Here is a 26,306-nt window from a genome sequence, read left to right on the forward strand (position 1 = left end):
TTCTTACCAGTCCCATTGTTATCGTTTTTACATTGGTCCTATTCATTCTAAAGGCATGCCCTTCCACGATTACCACGAATGATTAAACAATTTCTTCATAATATTCTGAATGGAATAAAGTGGTTTTGTTTTGTTTAACAAATTATTTTGTAACTTCTCATGAAGTTCTCACGATATGTGCATTTATAGGCTACTACAGACATCTTAAAGTTATTTAGAAGTGAATTTTCCATGTTAATGTAGACGTAGCAAGAAGTTCTCATTTAAAATACTTAATTTGCTATTATTCATCTTTTTTATTCGACCATTATTGAAACCAATTTATTTAATAATTACGGGACGTACACATTACACATATACACATTTGTGTGTGGGTTCCTTCTATATATACATTTTGGGGAATCAAACCTCACTAGAATAGTCTATAATCCTCCATAGCCCGTCATAACAGTTTCAGACCTTTTTTTTTTTCCAGCCTCTGTGCGCGAGTGTTTGGATCTCCATGCGGATGTGACATTTCAGAGAAGAGCGCGACCGCCATTTTGAGATTTACCTCGAGTCAACATCACAAACCACGGGAGCGAGGCACAGGCTATGACCGGGCAAATTTCTCCATAGAATCAGACATTTGAAATGCGAAGAGGTGCCGTATTTTGTCGTTCGGTATATTAAAGTGGTTTAATGTGCGTTTGTTGGACCGTGGCATCCCCCTCTTTGTAAACTTCTAAATTAGTGCCATTCCAAATTATAAGCTGGTTTGAATGGATAGCTTTTTTCTCCGCTCTCCCCCAGACGAGGGACAATCGGAGGAGTACATGGACTGGGGATATCGCAGAGAAAGTTATTGAATGTGCGACGATAGCAAATAATTCTTTGGTTCCTTTATTGTTGTACCGATATAATTAGTTGGCTACCCAGCATCGGGTAGCTTGCTATAGCGGGGTATTTTTTTCTCTAGCTGCAGGTTGTGGTTCTCAATTCGCCTCTATTGCCCCACATTTCTCGGCGTAACGATATAGCCGATTCGTTTATTTAGCGTGCTTCTGTTTTTGGAGCCCAAGCTATCCCCAACCCCAGCGACTTGCACCCATCAAGGCGCCGAGATTGGGCGAATAGCGAGCAAATACGTCCGTGTTTCTCTGCCAGCTCCCCCGCCGACCTCCCCTCCTCAATCACCGGCGCTGACAGCAGACAAGGCCGAGGTTGTGATAGAGCAGGCCCAGCCGCCGAGGCTCGACCTGTCTACCTCACCTCTGCATCATACGACACCCAGCCCACAACAGACCAAAACCCGGTTCGCCGCTGAACCGACCTCGAACAAGGTCGAGGGGAACGCAGATAGGCAACACTACATCACAACACCAGTGGCCAATATGAACCACCACCACCACACTCAGCAACAGCAGCAGAAAGCCGGCGAGCAACAGCTTAGCGAACCCGAAGATATGGAGATGGAAGGTAAGGCATGGTCACAGGGTGTTTGGTGAGCCCTTACGGAATTTATAGTACGAATCTTCAAGTGCATGGAAATGCAGGGTGTTTTTTAGGACTTCATCTAGATCTTCATGGTAAACACTAAGGCCCAAATCCATTAGCTTGGGAGAGCCGGCTACATTTTTGCTGATGATGCGTCCGTTGTATACTTCCAAATCAGTCCTCGTTTGCGTTATCGGGAATAACGTTAGTGCTCAATAGACATATGCAATTGCTTATAATCAAGGTTTGCGTAAATAAATCGGAAAAGGTGCAATATTCACCATGTCATTAAATTTGTTAGGATTAGGGCTCATACACTCGTTTATTCAATTCGGTACTAGTGTATATTGTGTATCCTAAAGCCAAGCCAGTTCCCACTATTCAATCCAAACCAATAAATCGTAAAGTAATATTGTCACCAAAAAAAGTGGATCCCTTTTGCTTTGTGTTGGGATGTTTGTAAACATTCGTCGGGTGTCCCTGTGGCCCATGCACGCAATTAACAATTAGGCACCCACTGTGAGGTAAAATACGCTATTACTTTTTTATCGAGATTACTCGTTTGACGTGATTATTGCGCTCATCCTAGTTCAGATAGCATCTCAAAGACTGGTCGTGTTTATTTTCTAATTTGTTAAGTCTCAAACTCGATTTAACAAATGGTTAGCACGCTCTCAAGTTTGTACTGGGTGTAATGGTGAGTTGTCTCTCGGGGCCCTAAAGTACGTTGTTGGTTAGCTCAACGTTCTATACCCGTCGCTGTTGCGTTGGTGATCGTGACCGCTCAACGGCTGGTTGTTACAGAGTTGCTGTGTATTTTGCATTAATAACGAAAGTAAAATACAATGGATTCGACGGGTGAGATCACTTGACCAGCTATACGCATTAGCATCCGGGCCCACTGTTCGACGATGGCTCGTAGGTTAGCATGCGAGCTAACTGGATAATGCCAAGGGGGTGTGTGGTGTTTCAAAATGGAGGCTTGTAATTTTGCAACCATCGAGTTATAGTCACGGCTGGGAGTCATTGATGCAATTTCGTTAGGTTTCCCTGAAACGACTCCGATGAATGTAGGCTATTTCCAAACTTTCTTCCTTTTGAAATGCTCTGTAACTGATTTTTTATTATTGAGTATAGTTTGTGTGAAACGTATCCCGTTAACAGATAACATCTCGCTAGCCCGACCGTGGCTGTTTTCATGGTTAGCGGAATGCGTCAGAATGCTACGAATGAAAGTGGTGACATGTTTTCGCGAGAAAAATGATGCACTGCTTTCGATTGTTTTCCTATGGATAACACGCTTGTCTTCAGTCTATGAAATTTCGCGGACGGGGAATATTGGCAGTCGCAGTTTGGTTGGGGTTTATGCGGCAAGTAAGGCCCGCATGGATAGCTTGCATGGGATGGTAGCGCGGGGATTTGCTGCTTCATTGTATCAAGAACCAACGCGTGGGCCTCGCCATCTTTAATGATCCATGTTTTGTTGGTAGTGTTTGGAATTGGGATTATGTGTGTCAACATTTTCTAAGCGTTCTAAATTCAGCGCATAGAGGGATTGTATTATTTATTCATGTGAACATAAGACCATCCCGGACAAGGCGTTTTAAAGGCTTCAGCATCATACTGCGTCATCCATTGCGTGTTATGTTTAAAAGTGTTGCTATCTCTTGTTTTTATTTCAACCAAGCCAGATAAAAGCTTATGCGTTTTAAGGTGGGAATCGTACTGCGGCCACATCCCCTTCCGTCTTGCCTCATCATTGTTTTGATTGAATAATTGGCCAAAATTACCTGAGACAAAAAATAGTAAACAAGTGTATCGCCGCATTACCTCGATCCATACAACGATAGGTACAATGCCACCAACTCTTAATTTTTAACCGGATGCACAGGTGTCAGAAATCCAGTGGCTCCTTAAAACTGTTAGTCTTTGATTGTGGTTGCGACTTTGATATGTTGATGTTATTTAAGAGTGTAGAAGACCAGAAACTAAGTTATTGTTGATTAACCATATCTTTATAATTCGTCTTTATTTTAGCCGTTTCATTCATTTGTTGTCTGAGTGAAAACATAGAACGTCTAAGAAGATACATACAAGCAGTGAAGCAAATGTTTCTCAATGCGTTGCTAGTTTGTTTTGTTCTGACTAAATGACTGATGCAAGCATTGCACTATGCTGCGATTTTACCCAAGGAGAATATTTCGTTTCTTCTTACATGGGTAATTCCAATGAGCATTCAGAGGCCAGTAAAATAACAATCCACTGTAATCAGCTTGAATAACAGTGTCTTGGTTGTTTTGATGTGGAAACTTGGTGACCAAGCAAAAAAACAAAAAATAATAATTAAATGCCATTTGACCACATGCATTGGTCCTTCTAAAATAAGGTCTGGGTGAATTGGACACAGATTCTTAAACATATTAAAATGTACACAAATATTACGAATGCTATTCATTCTCTTCACTCCCGTGTAGACATAATAATAGCTTTTAGGAGATCAACTAAATTTAGAATGTTTATAAACATGAAATTGTACTTGAAATTACAAATGAAGCACACAAAAAAACATGGCCAAGTCTGATTAAGAAAAAACATAATTTATTCAGAAAGATGAAACATTCTTGTCATCTGTGTAATCTAGTTCTGCAGACAGTCGAGCCGGACATAACTCTCCCACAGTAGTTGTCCTAGCATATCTAAATACACATATCTTTATGCTCATGGGGAGTTGCAATCTTTATTCTGGGAAACTAAATTATCAATTAACAGGCAGATGCTCTTAAAGTAACATTGCCTCGAATGACAAAATCCCTAATTTGTTCTCTTAATCATTTCAATCTTCCAAAATGCCATCGTATTCTCCAGAGCACTCGGGTCTGCTAAGCACTATTGCACATCAATATTAAATGTTTACTGTCAATCACTTAAACTCTACCATGACTAGTGAAATGTATCATGGCTTGATGAAACATTTGTAGGATAGAGGGATTCATTCAAAGTACCTTCACTGTCTTCTCATGTATGTGAAGCTGGGGACACAGATGACCCTCCAAGAATCCCAGCCAACCCAGTGATCAACGGAAACGTCGCCATGGGCGATGGACAAAATAACACAGAGGAAGACATGGAGGACGGTACGGAGCACACACACCCAGTCCAGAAGGATGTGGCTCTTGTCCTCATTCAGCACACCTGTTCTCTTGCCTGGTTGCATTGTTAAGAAATGAAAGCCATTTCTGTAACTAATCTAACGCGAAAACCCAATTACCACTCTCACTTGCACTGCCCACGCACAGTGGACAGTTAAAATATAATGGTCAACTGAATCCATTTTAAATTACTGGCACGCTCACATGCACCATTACATCAATGTTCTCATCCTACTAACTTTATTCTACCTACCTTTACTCATTGTCATTTTCTCCTCCCAAAATGTCTCCCATTTTTTTGTGTCACCCCCTTGAATGTTCGCTTTAATGTTTTGCAGATACTAGTTGGAGGTCGGAAGCCACCTTCCGCTTTGTGGTGGAGCGTTTTAGCCGTCTCAGTGAATCAGTGCTCAGCCCCTCCTGCTTTGTGCGCAACCTGCCCTGGAAGATTATGGTGATGCCACGCTTCTACCCAGATCGGCCGCACCAGAAGAGTGTTGGCTTCTTCCTGCAGTGCAATGCTGAATCAGACTCCACGTAGGTTACACTTCAAATTGTGCATGTTCAAGGGGGATTGTTTGTGTTTAGAGATCCAGGAGCTAGTCACATGACACATCTACGTTTCAGTGCACCACCAGATCTTGAATAACTTGAATATCCCATCATTATGTTTGCATCACCATTATTCATAGATGATCATGGCTCATCTGTATCATCCTTTTACATTCTGCGTTGTCCATAAAGATGCCTCATATGATATACCAAGTCATATTTTGGTTGCACGATATGGGGGTTATGTATCAAATGCTATACATATTATGTAACATATTTTATCCTGGTGAAGGCTTAATGTCTGATACCAGACATCTAACATCACTACTAACCTAGTTGTCTCATGCATGTTTAACATAAAGAGAGCTTCATTCTATCACCCACTCGGTTTACACCAGGTTACTGACCTCTGATTTGATGGCCTCCAGGTCGTGGTCATGTCACGCCCAGGCCATGCTGAAGATCATCAACTATAAAGATGATGAAAAGTCTTTCAGCCGCAGGATCAGCCACCTGTTCTTCCACAAGGAGAACGATTGGGGCTTTTCCAACTTCATGTCCTGGAGTGTGAGTTCAGGACCAGCCTCCTACTTTTCTCCAAGCATAACTAGCACGGCTACTAAATAATTGCAAACAGTTGACCACATTATTGGGTAAAGCATGAATTGCATTTTATATCTTGCAATGCCTACACCTGTATTTGCCCGTCTGTAATATTTCTTAATTTTTTGTGCAATTTCAGGATGTAACTGATCCCGAGAGAGGCTTTGTTGATGATGACAAAGTTTCCTTTGAAGTTTACGTCCAGGCGGATGCCCCACATGGAGTAGCGTATGTGTTTCCCTCTTTTTCCTTTGTGGTGGTTTTTTTCTTTTACGTTTGCCCATTTGACCAAGAAGTGCAAGTATAATGCTAACCACCCGTGTCTCTCCCCAGCTGGGACTCAAAGAAGCACACAGGCTACGTGGGACTGAAGAACCAGGGAGCTACCTGTTACATGAACAGCCTGCTGCAAACACTGTTTTTCACCAACCAACTACGGAGGGTATGGCTCCAGATTTCCCTTTCTTACACATCATCAGTGTGTTTGGCAAACAATCTGTTCAAACAAAGCAGGATGCTTACAGAAAGATAATATAACAATCCACCCATAGTTTAGGTACTGCTGTTACTTAATTTTAGTCCTCGGAAATCCCTGTGATGTTGCTTTCTTGTATCATGAATTCACTAATTCCCTTCCGCCACACACATACGATCAAATGCAATTGGAGTTGTCAGAAAGACTGGTGAATCTCCATCAAGGGACGCAAAAATGTATAACTCTTGGAAAATCTGAATGGATTGCCACATAAAACATAATCTTCAATACTATATTGTTATAATTCAATAAGCCTTTGTATAAAGTCTCTGCATGTCAAAGAAAGCTCCCTTCCTCTGATACTATTACCATGAGACCTAACACTACAGCGATGCCATATGGCCCTCTTTCCCCAGAATAGACCACCTCACTCCTTTAGTGAAATTACTTGTCTCTCTCAACCCCCCCCCCCCCGATTTTACTATGCACTGCTAATCAACTCACTCTCGCGATGTGTATTGACAATTAATTAGGCTCTACCTAACCGCTTCTTAGTTACCTTTTTGTTTCCTTATGCCACCCAAATAATTGCAGACCACAGGAACTACTTTGCCCCTTGTTTACTTTGATCAGATTAATGCTTGTATTCACAATGTAAGAATTACACTACAAGGCTAATGTGCACCCGTTGTCTAATTTTAGAAGTTTGGTAAAACGCTGCCTTTTCCCATGACAATGCTCTATCAAAGCATTCTGTCCTAAAACAAACCTAAAATAAACCATGCTTTGACTTTGCTGAAGTTAAGCTCAGTTACGGAATCCCTGGTACGTTGCAGCAACATCATAAGTCTATATAGAAAATTTTAGTCAACACGCCTAACCTAACTCCATTTTTTTGTGTCCCATCTAGGCAGTATACATGATGCCCACAGAGGGCGATGACTCCTCCAAGAGTGTCCCCCTGGCACTGCAAAGGGTCTTCTACGAGCTCCAGCACAGCGACAAGCCGGTCGGCACCAAGAAACTCACCAAATCATTTGGGTAATGCCTTGTACACTGCTTCCTGTAACCACCTACTGTTTCATTACTGATGCAGGACCAAATCAGGTTCCAGCAATCAGCTGGTTAGTGTCAAATACAAGTCAGTTTTCTTGATTAGTAACCTGTGACCAAAGCAGCGTAATTACAGCTTGACATGTTGTTTTTTTCACCTTTCCTAATGGCTCGACGCAAGGCAACGTGACGTGGGGACAGTCAGGGTGGTTATGTTAAAATGTACCTCACATTGTAAAATGTAGGAGAAAGCTACCATAAGGGGGAGCTGTTTTCCTACTAATTCCAATAATGGCTCATGATGGGCCCTAACAAAATGGAATGGGCAAGCACAGATCCAGGAAATCCAGCTAAACTAAGATTCTGCACACCTAATGTGATGATTTGTCTTTATTTGGCCATAGGTGGGAGACCTTGGACAGCTTCATGCAACACGACGTCCAAGAGCTCTGCAGAGTGGTGAGTGCTTCTGATTGGTTAGCAGATCCTGTGTGTGTCAGTGTCTACATTCAGATTGTCTCTAACCTATGTGTGTGCATGTCTGTGTTCCAGCTCCTTGACAACGTGGAGAATAAAATGAAGGGCACCTGCGTTGAGGGCACCATCCCCAAGCTCTTTCGAGGAAAGATGGTGGTACGTTCTGGCAGCATATCTATTTTTACTATCCCATGCCAAAAACCAATGTTCAACAAGGGTAAAGACCTATTTGTGCTACAAATGCTTTTTCACAAAACGGTATGTTGTCTCTCCTAATTCGGGATGTTTTTTGTTCTCCTTTAGTCGTACATCCAATGTAAGCATGTAGACTACCGATCCGAGCGGATAGAGGACTACTACGACATCCAGCTCAGCATCAAAGGAAAGAAAAACAGTGAGTAGCAACACCAAAATAAGCTTTAATAAGTTCGAAACAGCCTTGCAGAGGTTTTATATTTAAGTTTGGTGGCTCTGTAATGTAAAAGTATTGTTTTATTTAAACAATTTCTTGTAGGAGTGCCATACTTAAAATGATTTGGCCAGTTTCCTAAGACCCCAGGTTAAGTCTCTTTATCCCAGGTTAGGTCTCTAAGTCTGTGTACGTCTGTGAGCATGCGCAGTTCTGAAACTGGTTTGTGGAAACTATTGGCAAAAATTACCATGCCATACCATGGCTTACTGTGATGGACACAGCTGTAGCAAAAAAATATACAGCTATGGGAACTGTTACTCATTTTGGATAGAAGGGAGGTAAATGGCTCCCCAACTGCCATATTTCTGAACCCTCAGACCCTGCCAGAGGGATGGAGTTATACAAAAATCATGACTGATTGACATCTTGAGATGGATAATTTCAACACCTAACCTGAGGTCTTTGCAAAGTGGCCAAATCCTTTAAGATCCAGTAGTTTAGTGTTTGGCATAACTCCCTTCTCTTTCCATTTTTGCAGTCTTTGAGTCTTTCAAGGATTATGTGGCCACAGAGCAGTTGGATGGTGACAACAAATATGATGCAGGAGAGCATGGCTTGCAGGTGAGTTATTGACACTGCAATAGTGTAAAATGCCAAAACATGCTGTGGCCAAGTGGTAGCAGTGTTTCCTGTATATGCATTCAGCAGCGGCACACCACCGCTGCTGGATTGTCAGCACCACTGCAAAAAAAAAAAAAAATATATATATTTATTTTTTTTCAGTTTTTTTTTTTCTGTTAAATATATATATATTTGTTTTTTCATCTATTTTTTCTAAGGCTTATGATAAATATCAAAGAAATAGCTTAAAATGAACATAAAAGATTAACTTAGTTTCTGCCAAGTTCAAGGCACATTTGCACAATGATCTGGTCTCAGCAGATACCTTGACTCTGTTGGTTATGTCATATTTGGAAGCTCAATCTGTAAATTTTTCCCAAAAAAATCTCACCAGAAGTAACCATTTAAAGGGTTATTTTTCAAAAATCTCTACCAGGGGCATGCCCCCGGACCCCCCTAGCGTTGCTAGGTTACCAACTTACAGCACCACTGCTCAGTGCTCTCAGCCAGGCTGCAAACTTTGCCACTGAGGCTAATATACAGTGCCCTCTGTAACAATAGATGGCAATAAATATGTTCTAAAGTTTGTTTTGCAGTCAAGTGTCATTTTATTTCATATTCTTAAATTACCCATCGATATTCACTCTGACCGCCGGCGTACCACGCGTGCACCGCCCAGGTACAACAAAACCCTTTCCCCCCGCTGCTGAAAAAAATCCTAGAGGAAACACTGGGTAGCATTCTCAAACGTGTGTCAATGTGCTTTCACAGGAAGCTGAGAAGGGGGTCAAGTTCCTTACCTTCCCCCCCATCCTTCACCTTCAGCTGATGAGGTTCATGTATGACCCCCAGACAGACCAAAACATCAAGATCAATGACAGGTGGGTGTGTGTTTTTTTTAAATTATTTTTTATTCTCATTTCATATGGCCACATTTCCACCATAATTACCCCAGACTTTTATTCCCAGGAACTACACTTATGGGATTCCTTTAGCTCCTTGTCTGCGTATGCAAGTCACTTCTCAACAGGAAGTAATATATGAGCTTAATTAAGATGACTTGACACAAGTTTTATATTTAGATGCCACTGTATTACATGCAGACATGTGGAACTTAGTATGAGGCAAGCTATCGAAATCTGATCGTGTCCTCCCTTCTGGCGTAAACAATTTTAGATGTCACAAAATGGGTAAGTAGAGCACAAGTTCTTCATAGATCTAGCCTCTTCATTTGAACATCAAAGTGCAGCAGAAGGATGCATTTAAAAAGTACAACATTTTTTTAAAGGGTCACAGGTCCACCCAGCACAGTCCCACAAAATCCTGTGGGAAACACTGATATGTATCAGTGGCGGCTGGTGGTTTTTAAAGTGAGGGAGGAAGGACTGCGCACTTGGTTGCCATTGGCCTGCTTGCACTGTTAGTGGCGTATGGTGTCATAAGTGTGAGAATCAAGTTGTTTCAGGATGTTTTGGTGAACTACAAAATAGCAGGGAGTGATAATTATGTGAATAAAATTGATACAAATCCACCAGTGGCAGCATTGTACTTTGAAAGCTGGTGGGCAGCATGTCTTGGCAGAAGGAAAGGATGAAAATCCGGACAAATCAGGCCTATCATTGGGCCTATTTTTGCCCTCAATGACTGAAGCTATTGGTTGTAATTTGGCTATGTTTATTTTCAGCTACAATTGTTTTAAAAAAAATGAAGACACAAGACCAAAAGTGATGCCATTTAAAATGCATCATGCTCTGAATCATTCACTAACACCCTTTCCACAATATTAAACATAACGGTCAGAGTAACAAACAATTAAAAGAACAACAAGAACATAATTTCACAACTATTGACATGGGCTGTAAACCTAACATTGTTTGAGGTAAATGTGGATGTTAATGGATGTTTCAGAATGTTGGTCATGGTCTTAAGCCAAATAAGATTGAGAGACTTCATTTATAGATCGCGTCAATCCTCCTCGCTGTTTGTGTTGCAAAGATATCAGTGACCTGGTCATACCAAACAGGATATTTTTTAAGTGATTTCAGAATAACGGCGAGTGTAACAACACGTTTTCACCACCCATTCAGACGGGTTGGTAACCCAACGGTGGCGTACCGAAAAATAAGTAGACTCGCGCGTTTTATTTCTGAAGACTTAGTGGTTGAAACACCAATATTTGCTAACTGAACAACACTGCTCAGTGGAAATGCCAATATAAGCGAACAGAGCCTCACTGTACTGCAACGAACAGTAGTGCACCGCTCAGTGGAAACGAGGCATACGAGCGGGTTCGTTGGTTCTCGTAGCCTAGAGACTTGAGAGGATAAACCCTCCCTCCGGGCAGCTCCACAGCCAGGGCTCCTGCTTATTGGGTCATAGTAGGCCTGGGCAATAAAACAATAAATTATCGTATCGTGATAGACTTTTGATCAATATCAATATAAAACATGTTCAATATATATCGATAAGAGATTGGACCACCGAATCTAGCACCTGGGTTTGTTGCTCAAAACACGGTTCTATACTTATTGACAATATTTGAGTGTTTTTCATTGTTCTCAACATTGGAGTATTTATCAATAAAGAACAGTGGAAGGTCATATTTAGTGTTAAATAGAAGTGTTTAAATGCATCATGGTAATTACTAGTCTTTTTAGGTCATTAAAATGATCAATAGTTATCAATATCGATAAATATGATGAAGTTATATCCTGATATGTCTCAGCTATATCGCCTCATAGCGCAGCTAGGGTGCCAGCCTATTCGTGAATAGACATTGACGTGATTCAGATCCCTTAGCTAGTCCCACCCACTCAGAGGAGGACTTTCCTCCTCTCTCCCATTGACCCCCATGTTATCCACTGGCCGCCAGTAGTAGTAGAGAAATTAATGGGAGTCAATGGAGGCTGAGGGAGGAACGTCCTCCCCGAAGTGATATTCAATAGGCTAATATCCCTTTACCCAGGGAAACGAACATTACATATACAAAGGCATTAAAGTAGTCATATTTAAGGGCATTAATTCATTACAGTAGTCTGGGTAATCTACAATTTTTATTCTCAACAATGTTAAGGAGGATCTTCCTCCCCCTCCTCACTGGAGAAGCCTCCACTCTATATTGATATCTATATAAAGATATCTAGATGGATATATTGATAGATGGAGAGATAGAATATATAGATATTATATAGTATTAAGTATCTATAACCTCAATCAACTAGGCTGCTCCCCTCTTATTCATGCTGCTTTATGTGAAACTATCGGCCACTATAACAGAAGATTAAAACAATGTCTGTAAATGGCATAACCAAAGGGTTAGGTAGAAAAACGTTTTCAACCATAGTCATTGCATGTCAACGTAGTTCCCATAATGTGAAAGAAAACCAGTCCGAAAACCAGAAAACCGAGACTTGATAAAAGCGCTGTCGCTGTAGCTGCCCCCTGGTGTGAGCTTCTGAGTGATGTCGTTGCCAGCACTCTTTTAATTGGTATGGATTTCACAAAGGTTCTGTGTGTCGTGCAAATACAGCCCTGCTCTCATTTCAAAGGCCTGGCATATGTAGCCTATATCAATCAAGTGAAATTATGTATGCATCCTTTGAATACTGGTTACTTCTGTTATATTTGAATGGGCCTTTCGGCTGAATTGATGCATCCCAATCATGCATTCAGCAACTTTATTCCTTGAGGGCAAATATATTCAAATAAATCAAAATCATCAATCAAATGGGATGGGGATGTCATACTGAATGACAATAGTGATGTTCTTATCCTTATCCTCAAGTCCATATCCTCTGACACAGTTGCAGGTCTCATCGTCTTTCTAATCATTTAAATCTGCAATATTTCCCCATAAGCCATTGCCAACTAGATTTAGTTCTCTCCAATCATAAAGCATGTGACCTGCAATCTTTTAAAGGCTTGGGCTATGCTGTAAGAGGTCTACACCACTTTTATAAAACTATCTAAATAATCTTCCGTAATGTAGTACTGGCATCCCTAGCAAGAAGCATAGACCACAGATGGACAAACACAAGATGGAAAGGATTTGTTGAGCCGGGAACTGCTTATCGCTACCCTGGAAATCCAGAGTTCTCGCAAGAGCACAATTTGAGTTTGCTCAGCAAGTCACTCTGGGAACGAGCAATATACTCACTCCCAGAGTGCCCAAACCCAGAACATTAACCAATCACATTGGTGTATCTGATATAGGCGGGCCAAAAGCGTTGCAGTTCGTATAAGGAAAGTCTTCCACCGCAGGGTGCAGGTCGGTTCAGTCTGCAAAGGTGCGGCACGGGTTCAGTTTCCACCGCCAAAAGTGGGTGTGACCCGGACTGAGCTGTATTGAGCCAGTCTCATCTCGCAGCACTCCTCCATTGGTACTGAGATGCCTGAAAAGGTCCCGGCAAGTTTGAGCTACACACGCCGTCCGTTGATTGGTCGACAGAATCGTCCCTTCCGTGCGACAGGGGGATAATAACAAACAAACACAGTACCCGTGAGGTATTTCTGGACAACGGCTTTGTTTATTGAAGGAAATGTTGCGCAAACCTTTGCCATCCTTCTTGGACATCCTACATTGTTGCTCTTTGTTCATTAAGTGCGTTCTTCTTTTTCCTTGTATTAGTAGCAGGCTACACTGTGTCGGGCTGCTATGAGATCACAATGCTTATGTAGCTGCCGTGGCTATCGCCGTCCGGCTTAAACCCCACCCTACCATAAGGGTGGCGGTGGAAACGCGAGCCCTAACTGAGCTGGGCTATACCGCACCCTCACTATTGGGCTGAGGCATGCTGGCTCCGAAGTGTATCCGCCGGTGGAAATGTGCCATTATCTATTGGTTAGCTCCACTGGTCTGGATACGTTAACACTTGTATTCTTCTGATTGGTCGTAGTGTTATCCAATTGTGTGCAGTGATATTTTCAAATGCATGCTTGGTTCCGCCCATCGAGTTGGGCCATTTTCATTACTCGTTGCCAGACCCTACAGCTTTCTAGACGTGGGTCTGGCTTTCCAGGCTAGCTTATCGCATAATCTAGGGATAGAAAATGTGAAACATACCACGTTAGGGTACACTCCCCTTTAATAAAAACAGAAGGCGGTTAAAGTTCCAAGTCTTTAATGGGCTGATTGGATTCGTAAGCTTATGATTTCTATGTTTGTAGTTTTTCTTTTCTTTTTTTTTAGCTATAGCAGCATTTTTTTTTTAAATCAAATGCATGTAGGCTATAATATTTTCTATCTGACCATACAATAGTTGGCTATTTGGACCTGGGCTATCCAATTGATTTTCAAGAAAACGTTCTTCAGGTTTTCTTGGCAAGTGTCACGTCACTAGCCAAATACCCATCTCCTCCTATTAGGATTTGTATTGTGTATTTATAGATTAGATCTATTTAACTAGAGATTTTATGTTAATATCTCTTTATTAAGTTATAGTTACATCTATAAATGCACTTTATGCCTAATATGGAGGGGATGGAATAGTGGAAAAGGCACAAAACAGTACATTTTATATGATTCTGTGGTACAAACTAATACTCTCGGATGTAGTTATACTTGTTTGTTAAAAAGTTATGTAAAATTACTTTTTGAATGTCTTGCATAGGACCTCGATATTGACCATTGTATCCATATCAAATTCCTTCCGCGTTGAATGTGATTGTGCACAGCGTTTTTTCCCGTTCCATTATCAGACTTTAAAAGGAACAATGCCGTTCATGTATTTATGATGAGGCTGTATACACTAATGTGACCACAGTAGTTTGTCTATCGCTCCCTGGCTGTGCGCGCAGACAACCATGTTTGCAATCGGGGAAAGCTGTCTATTAACGGGAGGATTGGACATAGAATATTCCTGAGCAACAGTGCATGTAATTAACTGCAATATCTCCCTGCCTTGACAGGGTAGTTATACCCTGCGTTATATGACATTATCCTCAGCTGATAACAGAGCAAAGAGGATGTTTTCCCCTGCTTTTTATTCCATTCATGGCCTTTGTGTTAGTGTATTTAATCTTGTGGCATTGACCACTCTGCTCATGCTCCAACACCTTTTCCTCCCCCAGGTTTGAGTTCCCCGAGCAGCTCCCGTTGGACGAGTTCCTGCAGAAGACCGACTCAAAGGATCCGGCCAACTACATCCTGCACGCCGTGCTGGTGCACAGCGGGGACAACCACGGGGGCCACTATGTCGTCTATCTCAACCCAAAAGGAGACGGCAAAGTCAGCGTCAAGGAGCCAATCGTGAGAGCAACTTTTTTTTTTATTATCTACACACAACACATCCCTTAACAGTATGCATTTGATCAAGTCTATGTATGTAGAGGTGTGGGTCATCTTTAGAGCTCGACCAATATCAGTTGGCTGAAGTTACTTTGATATAAATCCTCTACTGTAGTGGTTGAACTGCTAAATGCTTTAACTGAGCATGTCCACATCAACTCCCAATGCTAAGTTATACATCATGTTCTGTGTGAAGTTTTAGTAACTTCTCCCATTAGTTAATTAGTTTCTTTAGCTCATGAATTGAATGCGACGTTGCTGTGGCCCGAAGCATTGCAATAGGGTCACCCCAGGATACCACAATATATAATATTTGACTCCTCAATAATGTCATCTGCCCCTAAAATCCAAAATCGGTCAGGCTCTAGTTATCTTTAGAACTTGGCTGTGCAAGTTGTAAAGCAACGCTTCATACTCACATTTGCAAGTTTGCTACCACTTAAAACAGTTTTCCATTTATCGAATATTGTTTGATGGAATGGAAAAATCAAGGTTAAGTACATCATCACTGTAATCATACATCTACAGTATAATCAATACACGGAGCTCTTGGCAGACAGTTCCTTGTATATATGTCACAAATGTGCTCCTATAGTGTTACACTTCTTTTTTTTTTTTTACTCAAAAGCAGTTCAATCAGGAGAAACGATGCATCTTCATTGGCATTAATCTTTTGAGTGTACTATCCTTTTGTTAGACAACATGCCAGTGTTTTTTTTTTTTTTTTTTTTACTATAACAACCCCTCCCTGTCCCAGTAAAATGACATGCTACATCTTGCTGGATCATGTCCAGTGAGCCTTGTACAAAGCACGCTGTGTCTAATGTACGCTGTGGTCTTTCTTTCCACTGTCCTCAGTGGTGTAAGTTTGACGACGACGTGGTGTCACGCTGCACCAAGGAGGAGGCCATAGAGCATAACTATGGCGGCCACGACGACGACCTCTCTGTGCGGCATTGCACTAACGCCTACATGCTGGTCTACATCCGGGAGTCCAAGCTCGGTAAGTCTTACCCGCCCGTCTGGTTTAAACAGGGGTTCACAGCTGGTCTGGGCTGTATGTGGATCCCTTGCATCCACACGCTTTCTGCTGCTGCGAAAGTCGAAAATGTGCTGCCTGGTATCTATTAGCATGGACAGTCGGATTGAGAGCCATACATTTCACATGTTTTTAACAAGGGTATCAAATAACCGAGCATTTAGATTATTAGGTTTTACAAAGTTAGTGCTTGTGAATCAGCTGCTGTTTATGTGTTAGAAAATAACCTTATTTCAGTCTGTTGTGAAATGTGATAATGCTATAATATTGAGGCCAACAATGGCATTATATTGTTAGCCAAGACACGACACGCGTATTGCATTTACTTTAATTAAAGCCTATTGTCCAAGACTGACGCAACACGCACAATTGTATCCATGATGAATTCAGTTGGACATTCACTATTAAATTTTTTTGCTTCCTAATCTCGAATAGCTCATTGAAAAGAGAGCTCTGTGACATTGTCCCTAGCATGTTAAGTCCTTCCAGAGGTTGTCAATGTGATCCTTACATCACCGAAGTCAAGCCGGGAACGGACATCCGATTTAGTTTTAGTTTCTGTTTTTGATAGCTAGACACAAGAATATAAATGAATGCACCCGGGGAAATCACCCAAAACACAATCACTCAAGTTCGCCACTTATTGAGCAGGAGATCATAGCGGCGATCGTAGCTGGAGATGGCTATCTCCCACTATGATCTATTCCTCTTCACGGTTAAACTATCTGGTCTTCCCAGATAAATACCCTTCCCCGATGGTCATACTCTGTTTCCACTGGTTCATCATACGTTCAGAAACACTCTCCTGTCCCTTTTGGGGACCCGTTAACCAGCATGACCCCAGGCAGCTCCGCATCATGTCTGAGTCGCAACGTGGATCTTCGTGCACATTCTCTACGTAGAACCATACATCTTGTTTTTATGCTTGTTGTTTTTGTGCCTCTTTGTTTGTTTTATGGGCACATGTTAAGCTAAGCCTGCCTATTTCCGATCTCCAGGTGAGGTGCTCCTGCCGGTGACTGACGTGGACATCCCCCAGCAGCTGGTGGAGCGTCTGCAGGAGGAGAAGAGAGTCGAGGCCCAGAAGAGAAAGGAGCGCCAGGAAGCCCATCTCTACATGCAGGTCCAGGTAAGTCCCCATGTCTTGTGTGCCCCGAGACGTCTGCCACCATACCTGGGAACCGCAAGGCCTCTTATCACCACCGCACCTCTAACCATAATGATTAATATGTGGCACGCAAGTATAAGGAAAGCATTCACGGTAGTTTTTTGTATCCATGTTTAATAATGTCCTCAGGCGAAGCGACTTTGAAGACGGCCTCCTTTTTTGCACACAGGATTATAGAGCCACTTTTAAAGAGTCACAGTTAAAGATTAAAGGACAATTCCAGTATTTTGAACATTGGGGCCTCTTTCTGGTTTGTCTAGGATGAAATAGAGTGGTTGACACCGAAACTTTGACTATTGGTCCTGTCTCGGGTATTTGGCTCATTTAGAATATTCCCTGCCTGCTTCAGAATGGCTGGCTACGGGCATTCACAAACCTGTCCTTAAAACAACCCTAAACAGTTGTTTTCAGAAATGTGCAACTCACCGAGTAGTTAGTGGTGTTCGTTAATGTTCCAATTCAATCATCATTGTAGCGAAATACAGTTTCTTTCGTGTTTTATTTGGCATTTTGTAAATCCATTGATTTCTGTTAGAAGACTCATTGCCCGATGACCGGAAACAGAAAGGGGGGCTGGTTGTAGTCTTTTCGCTCGGTTCTAGCCCTACTGTTCAGACGGAGAACCGAGCAAAAAGACCACAACCAAACGTAAACAGCCCCATTTCCGTTTCTGGTTCCTGTCCGGTTTCTGTTTCAATGGTATTTACAAAATGCCAAATAAAACACGACAGAAACTGTATTTTGCTACGATAGATTGATTTGGATTTGGAACATCAACGAACACCACTAACCACTCTGTGGGCTACGCATCTCTGAAAACGAACGTTTAGGGTTGTTTTAAGGACAGGTTTGTGCATGCACGTAGCCAGCCATTCTGAAGCAGGCAGGGGCGATTCTAAATTAGCCAAATACCGAGACAGGACCAATAGTCAAAATTTCGGTGTCAACCACTCTCATCCTAGACAAACCAGAAAGGGGCCTCAATGTTCAAAATACCGGAATTGTCATTTACATTTAGGGCATCTAGCAGACGCTTTTTTTTCAAAGTGACTGTACTGCTTCTGCGTTTCCCCACCTGCACCTGTGTGCGCTGTGCACCGCGTGCACACTGGAGAACTGCGCAAAATCAGCTGATCGCAATGTCCGTTACTGTGAGACATCCTATTGCTCTGTGGCAGTGACGGACTGAACACACCCCCCCCCCCCCCAAACACTTATAATGTAAGCATTATAAGATTCTACAGAGTCTCACTCTGGCCAAAAACCCTGCAGTGGGGCACCACACATTGCTACCTGGTCTGTGGGAAACACTGATGTATATAATATATCGCTGTTTTCATGAATATTCTTTACTGTACCAAGCCACTCACAATGGCTATGTTTACCCATTCCCCATATACAACAAATATAGCCAGGTTAAGATGCAAAGCTTAGTACTATGTACACAAGTGTACAGTTAAAGGTGACTTATTTCTTCCCTCTTGCTAATCAATTACCTAGCTTCCGGTAGACAATGACCAATTGAGCTCACGGAAATTATCCATTTCCGTTATGATCAGAGTATAACCTTTTCAACTTTCCCTCCACTAAACAACCCCTACCTCCATCTTCATCAATATATTACCTTTTCTTGTTCTCTGGTTAGATGGTGACGGAGGACCAGTTCTGTGGCCACCAGGGCAACGACATGTACGATGAAGAGAAGGTGAAGTACACGATCTTCAAGGTGCTGAAGAGCTCGACACTCCAGGAGTTTGTGCAGAATCTCTCCCAGACTATGGTGAGCGCAAACTACCATTTTACCACCTCCTCTTGTTTAAACAAGACATCTGCCTGTCTTTGCAAACATATTCATAGCTGTGTCTTGGTATTCATATAGCAATTGGTAATGCTGTGCATGTGAGTTGATTCCATGACCTGACGAGCTGTCTGTGCGTGTGCTGCAGGGGTTCCCACAGGACCAGATGAGGCTGTGGCCCATGCAGGCCCGCAGCAACGGCACCAAGCGGCCAGCCATGTTGGACTACGAGGCCGATTGCAACAAGTCGGTGAGTGTGGATGGCCTTGTGCCCTGTTACTTTTGATTAGAAGACTTGCAATTCAACAGTGTCCTGATGGACCTATCCATGTATTTTGGAGAAATCGGTGTGTTTAATCATACGTGTTTACAGTATGTTGTATTGCTACCACTAAACGTGATAAGTTGGTTTATTTTCGTGGAAAGTGTTGCAGTGGGTGAATGTGTGAATGTGCCTCTCCATCATGCCTCAGATGATTGACTTGAGCGACAACGAGAACCCGTGGACAATATTTTTGGAGACGGTGGACCCAGAAATGGCTGCAAGTGGTGCAACGTTACCCAAGTTCGACAAAGACCGTGAGTCATCAGGAGTTCAACTTCAATCTTGTGGGGGTATATTGGTTTTCAGATGAAGGAAGAAATACGAATCACTGAAGCCTTTACTTTACAGTATAGAAATATTTTATATTCATCTTACAGCAGCAATCACACTTACGGACTTTGGTCTTTTGGATTTGCCAAATTCTGCAGTCATGTTGCATTAGGTTGTCTGAGAGGCGCTCTATAAATACAGTTAGAAAATTGGTCCACTTATGTCCAATATAGTGCACTGCTTAGGCTTGAACCATTTTGTATTATTGTTTCTCTATACAAATCCTGTTCCCCACAGTGCACTACATACTTGTACAATTCGTGCAAGCGGTTTTCATCGTCATCGGATTAATTTAAAAGAGATGGCTCAGCCAAGCTGTAAGGGGGTGACGTCTAAAACGTGCCTGCCTGTTTATGGGGCGCAATATTTGATGTATGTCTGAATACACAATATATTTACCAGTGAGCCAGTTCTATCATCACCATACTGTCCTTACCTTACTTAAGTGAACATCAGTAAAGCTGCATTCCACCATGGTGTGGACGGCGTACCCTACCCCATCACTGCCCCCCTGACCTTTATACCATTATTTTCGTTCTCAGATGATGTCATGTTGTTCCTGAAGATGTATGATCCTAAAACCAGAAGCTTAAATTATTGTGGACATATCTACACACCTATATCCTGCAAAATAAGTAAGTTAATGGGGTGAGCATGGTGTCTTGTTTTGCATGTGCTGGATTTTTGTGTGGTTTACATGCTAGGCTAAATCTAAATGGGGGAAAAAATCCTCTTTATATATTCAATTTTGTCCACATTGGTGACCAAGTCAAATCTTCCGAGCCAATTTTGGAAAAGAACCAAAGACTAAAAAGGCTTAATTCTTACCAAATTAGTAGAATATTCAGACACTGTATAGCTCAACTTGTGAATGCTGTTGATTCTAACTGTCTGTGTTGGGGCCTTTCTCTCAACAGGAGACCTGTTGCCAGTCATGTGCGAGAGAGCAGGGTTTCAGCAGGAAACTAGCCTTATCCTCTATGAGGTGACACATTCTTTCTTGGTGGCTCTCACCCCGACACACTCCATACACATGTTTCACAAGTGGCACTCCCTGACCAAATTCCACCCACTGTGTTGCGTTTCAGGAAGTAAAGCCCAACCTTACAGAGCGGATCCAGGACTACGATGTCTCTCTGGACAAGGCCCTGGATGAGCTCATGGATGGGGACATCATCGTCTTCCAGAAGTAAGGACGGCACAATGGCTTCTGGGAATGGGTTGACTTTGATGAGGCTGGCTGAAATTATTATTTATATTGAGTCTTCAACCTTCAAACCTTATATGGTTGTCATATTTTCATTGATGGATGGATGGATAGATATTTCAATTCATGAAAAACCCTGGATGTTAACCCTTACTTTGTCTGAAGAGTCCCGTGTCCAGAACCAGCCCTACGTTCTCCTGGGCCTTTGACACATGAACCACTTCTACCCAGGGACGACCCGGAGAACGACAGCAGTGAGCTGCCCACGGCCAAGGACTACTTCCGTGACCTCTACCACCGCGTGGACGTCATCTTCTGTGACAAGACCATCCACAATGACCCTGGCTTCGTTGTCACGCTCTCTAACCGCATGAACTACTTTCAGGTAGGCCTGCGTTGCTGATTTAAAAGTGGGGGTTTTGGTGGGGGGGGGGCGGGGAATGATGCTGTAAAATAAACCTAATAATTGGGGTTTATATTATAGTTCTTCCGCATAATTTTTTGTAAATATCTCCTCCTATAGGGTTGAAAGTAAAAAAAACAAGCCCATTGTAAAGAATTGCACAGTGCGCCATTCCCAGGATTTTTGCTTCGAGGGAAGCGCCTCTTATCTGACGAGGCTGGTTTTGGATTTGGTTTTGACTGCTATCACCTTTATGGACATGTCATCCAGCGTCTTTGTATCAAAGGCATACGGGCGCTCGCTTCCTTTTACCTACGGTTCATTTTTCAATCACCTGGGGTACGTCAAAAAGTTCTTCAACTGATATATTCTACAAATAGAAATATATCCATTAAAATAAAGAGAGGGGACACGTCTTATCTTAAGAACGATAGTCAGTATATATGGACGATATACTACAGATATACTCATTTTATGAATGACTGGGGTAAAATGATGTTTTGAAATGGTCGTATATCGGCAAGCCACAGGGGTAGGAAAAGAAACTACATCAAGGCCCCATTTCTCACTGAATCATCAAGGATGACTCCTCTGTCGTCTTGCCAACAGCGACGAAGGAAGACGGTGAAATGTATTCTAACACGTGTCCCGTCCTCTCTCGTGTCAGGTGGCCAAGACCGTAGCCCAGCGCCTGAACACAGACGCCATGCTACTGCAGTTCTTCAAGTCACAGGGGTAAGATGCCTGTCTCATACACCCCCCCCCCCCCCCCCTCCGCGCATGCATGCAGGATGACTCATTTACAGACACCCCCTCTAAACACCAACCTCCCCGCCACCATAACAACGCCGTGCATGTTTTAAACTCAACACTTGTGTAACCTGTCCCCTGTCTTTTTCTCCTCCTCACCTAACGGACCCCCACTCCCTTCCCTTCTTTATCTACTTTTTTTTATTCTTTTCCTTGCCCCCTCCCCCCCCCCCTTTTATTTGTTTCTATCTTCACCCCCTCTGTGTCCTCCATCTACTCATGTATACTTTTTTTTGTCTGTCCTAACTCTCCACACCTCCTCTTGTGTTGCTTTACACCCTGACCCCCGGTCCCGCTCCCCACCTCTTCCCTCCCTAACCTGCTCGGTGGTGTGGTGGGCAGGTACAGGGACGGCCCCGGGAACCCGCTCAGGCACAACTACGAGGGCACGCTGCGCGACCTGCTGCAGTTCTTCAAGCCCCGGCAGCCCAAGAAACTCTACTACCAGCAGGTAGGGGGGCGCCAGAACGCAAGCGCTGGTTTTTCCCAGTTTTTACTGAAACTCTTTATTTTGTCTTATTTTGTCGCTCTCTCTAGCTCAGCCAATTTATGAAACTTTTTTTTTTTGTCAGCAATGTTTGCTCGTATTTCACTCGTTTTAGTTTTTTCCCCCCAATGTATGCTTTTGACACAAATGTTCAGTGGCTTCCATTTTCTAATATCCTGTATCTCTGCATCTTTTACACCATTAACTTTCTATCCCTCCAGTTAAAGATGAAAATCACAGACTTTGAGAACAGGAGGAGTTTCAAGTCCATATGGCTCAACAGCCAGTTCAGAGAGGAGGTACGGTTGGCACCATGAGCACGACAGTGACGCACCAGAGTAGATGCAAAATGGATGTAGAAAATGTAACCGTTGCTGCTGTCACAGGAGATCACCCTGTACCCGGACAAACACGGCTGTGTGAGAGACCTGCTGGACGAATGTAAAAAAGCGGTCGAGCTCTCCGACAAAGGCTCAGAGAAGCTCAGGTAAACAGGTTGTTCATTATTCTTTATTCTCTCGTTGGTGTCCATATCTAGGCGGCATGTAGCTCAGGAGGTAGTGGCGGGTTGGCTGGTAACCGCAAGGTTGCTAGTTCGATCCCCAGCATCTCCTAGCTGAGTGTTGAGGTGTCCCTGGCCTGAGCAAGGCGCCTAACCCCTAATTGCTCCCGACAAGCTGGCTGTCGCCTTGCATGGTTGACATGGTTGGAGTGTGGTGTGTGACTGCAAAAATGGGTGTATGTTGGGCAATATTGTAAAGTGCTTTAAGTGGCCTCTGGTTACAAAAGAGCGCTATATAAATGCAGTCCATTTACCATATCTCCTGCTCCTGGTCCATCTCGTATGTTTTAAAAGTATTTTCGTCCTGTGACGACTCCATCTGTGTCTGGTAAAGTCCTAATGTCCTGTCTCCATTGGCTGGTGGTTAACGTGGCGTTTGTCCGCAGGCTGCTGGAGATAGTAAGCTATAAAATCATCGGCGTCCACCAGGAAGACGAGTTGCTAGAATGTTTATCCCCGGCCGCCAGCCGCACCTTCAGAATAGAGGTACGTCCAACGTGTGGGACGCTTCCTCAACCAAACATTCAGCTTTGAGACGTTTTTTTCAATATCTTCCACCCAAATCTGCACATCTGGTCATGCATTACATTCCCGCAGTACAGTTTCCATAACTATGTGTCCTTCCCGTTGACCAGGAGCTTCCCATGGACCAGGTGGACCTGGACAAGGACAGCGAGATGCTGATCCCCGTCGCCCACTTCCACAAGGAGGTCTTCGGCACCTTCGGGATCCCGTTCCTGCTAAAGATCCGACAGGTTAGCCTGTTCACTGATGAAATGTGTCCACCGCTGAAGTCTTTCTTTTGGATAACCTGTGGTCTCCTTCCGTCCCTCAGGGAGAGTCCTTCAGAGAGGTGATGAGGAGGATCCAGACCATGCTGGACATCCAAGAGAAGGAGTTTGAAAAGGTTTGTAGCAGAACATTATAACCCAACGAATAGGTTATGCCGGGTGTTGGACTTTTGATGTTGATTATTTATGTACGTGTTGGATCTGTGTTTATGTGTTGGGTCTGTGTGTTTTATGTGCAGTTCAAGTTTGCTATTGTTATGATGGGCCGGCATCAGTACATCACAGAGGACGAGTACGAGGTCAACCTGAAGGATTTTGAGCCACAACCAGGTACACAAACACACACACATACACAAATGTCACCATTGAATTACACGGAACACTTTCCAATGCTGAAGACGGGAATGATGTTCTAATGTGAGAACACGTTTTCAGGCAACATGTCCCACCCGCGGCCCTGGCTCGGCCTGGACCACTTCAACAAAGCGCCAAAGAGAGGCCGCTACACCTACTTGGAGAAAGCGATCAAGATCCACAACTAAAGCAACCCCCACCTAACTCTTCATCAACACGCGCCGCTATTCCACCTCTCTCTCACACACATGCACACATGTACACACACACGCATATACACACACGCATATATACACACACACACACACACACACACTTACACTTGAGTGTTATGCGTGTGCATCCACCATCTGTTGCCCCTCCCTGCCGCACCACCACCACGCCCACATGTTGTCCACAAATATGGATTCCACTGTAAGGGATTCCCCTCCTTTTCCGTTATGACTCGCCTTTTTTTCTTTCTGAATGGCTGCTCTGCTTCACTCTCATAGCTCTCTCCCTTCTTTCTTTCTTCTCGTATCTAGAATTGGCAGATTTTAAAAACCACATGAAAAATACAAAATGAAACAAAAAAAAAAATCACACGGGTGAGAGAGAGGTCCCAGGACACTGCATTTAAATATCGAAATATCGAAACTTCTAGACTTTCAATTTGTTGAGCTTTTATTCTTTTTCGTCTCATCTAGTCCACCTGAGTCATATGCCCTTCTCTAGTTCCCCCGCCGTGCTCCTTTAGGTTCTCTCTGGGCGGGAGGGCGATGTCGCGGAGGAGAGGATCGCTGCTCGGAACGGCAGCTTGAGACCTAGCGGGGCGGTTAGTTTCCCCCTTTTGTTAAAGCTGGGGCTCCTCACTTTTGTTCACCCCCACCCACTTGATTTCCGTCTCCCCCGCCACGACTACACACACACCAATCCTTGCAATTGTCAACGTAAGAGTAAATCGACACGCATTCAAAATAAAAACATCTCAATGTTTTCCGTTTATGCCCAATCTCGGTTGGATGAAAGTAGAAGCATCTACTTTTGGTTGTCTTTTGGAAAGTCTCATGTCAAATTCCACAGCGTTTGAAAAATAAATAAAATAAAAGGAACATTATTGAAGAAATTGTCTGTAATTCAGCTTGCACGTTAGCACTTAACGTCAAAGGTCTGCATTTCTCAGGACTGGTAAATGTGAACTTTTGGGTGGCCGTTTCATTGCACCTTCAAAGGAACCCCATTTTCTGTCCCTTTCCCTTCCCCACCACCTTCAACATTCTCCACCTATGGCATAAGCCAGTCACGTATGTTCAAATTCACGTAACCCATTCCTCCTTGCTCCCTCCCCCTCTTTTCCTTGTTAAGTGCAAGTGAGTACTGTCACCGCCCAGTGGTTGAAAGCGGCAACTGCGCTGTGCTTTGTAGGGAGCTGCAGACACTTAGAACCCACTGGTTTGAGGATCGTTTAGAGACAAAACCAGCATTGTAAGAAAAACACTTAAAGCCCTTTTTGATTGTTTTTTTCCCCCTCTTTTTTTGTTGGTTTTTATTTTCACAGCAACGAAGGAATGCCCCCCATAGCGCGTAGTTGGCTCTGTAAAGACGACATTTAAGAATTGTATATTTAAAAATATGGACGTGTAAAATTTAAAGAGGCACAAACGCTTTCGTTGTTGGGTACAAATGGAGCCGGGTGTTCATATTTCTTGTGTGTGGGATTTTATTTTTGAGTTCCTGGAAATTTCCATTGAAAGATTTTTTTGTTGGTTTTTTTTCTTCTAAACAAGTTGCATTGGTTTTAAATGCAGTACAAAGTTGACCTGCATATTCTCAACTTAATTTGATCTTTTCCGGTAAAAAAAAAAATCCTCAGTGTAGCAGCAGACTATTCCTGTATATTGCCTTTTTGCTGGAAATGTATGTTGAATAAAATTTTCTATAAAAACAAA

At 42.9% G+C, this 26,306-nt stretch overlaps 1 protein-coding gene across 6 annotated transcripts; it reads left to right on the top strand.

The window, feature by feature from the left end:
- Window positions 1–595: 595 nt before the first annotated feature.
- On the top strand, window positions 596–26,306 carry usp7 (ubiquitin specific peptidase 7 (herpes virus-associated)). Of its 6 annotated transcripts, none has more exons than XM_084481320.1 (32): window positions 596–643; window positions 1,147–1,458; window positions 4,506–4,610; window positions 4,964–5,162; window positions 5,576–5,744; window positions 5,920–6,008; window positions 6,114–6,222; window positions 7,166–7,296; window positions 7,713–7,767; window positions 7,861–7,941; window positions 8,089–8,179; window positions 8,736–8,818; window positions 9,590–9,699; window positions 14,888–15,065; window positions 15,963–16,107; window positions 17,142–17,272; window positions 18,957–19,091; window positions 19,258–19,359; window positions 19,583–19,688; window positions 20,307–20,399; window positions 20,682–20,749; window positions 20,853–20,953; window positions 21,137–21,356; window positions 22,042–22,109; window positions 22,527–22,635; window positions 22,893–22,970; window positions 23,058–23,158; window positions 23,620–23,719; window positions 23,869–23,988; window positions 24,069–24,140; window positions 24,264–24,354; window positions 24,460–26,306. In XM_084481320.1, exons 1-32 carry the CDS (start codon window positions 634–636, stop codon window positions 24,564–24,566), a joined length of 3,669 nt encoding a protein of 1,222 aa, XP_084337446.1. In that variant the 5' UTR covers window positions 596–633; the 3' UTR covers window positions 24,567–26,306. The 6 variants fall into 6 exon arrangements, with proteins under 6 accessions (XP_084337446.1, XP_084337447.1, XP_084337448.1 ...); XM_084481321.1 differs by having other exon boundaries at window positions 22,533–22,635; XM_084481322.1 differs by having other exon boundaries at window positions 597–643; window positions 5,606–5,744.

Source organism: Micromesistius poutassou, assembly GCF_964030765.1.
Source record: "Micromesistius poutassou genome assembly, chromosome: 1".
NCBI classification, from domain to species: domain Eukaryota; kingdom Metazoa; phylum Chordata; class Actinopteri; order Gadiformes; family Gadidae; genus Micromesistius; species Micromesistius poutassou.

Coding starts and splice junctions, on each gene's coding strand:
- usp7 (XM_084481320.1), top strand. Junction 7,297..7,712: donor AAACTCACCAAATCATTTGG/GTAATGCCTTGT, acceptor ATTTGGCCATAG/GTGGGAGACCTTGGACAGCT. Junction 21,357..22,041: donor ACCGCATGAACTACTTTCAG/GTAGGCCTGCGT, acceptor CTCTCGTGTCAG/GTGGCCAAGACCGTAGCCCA.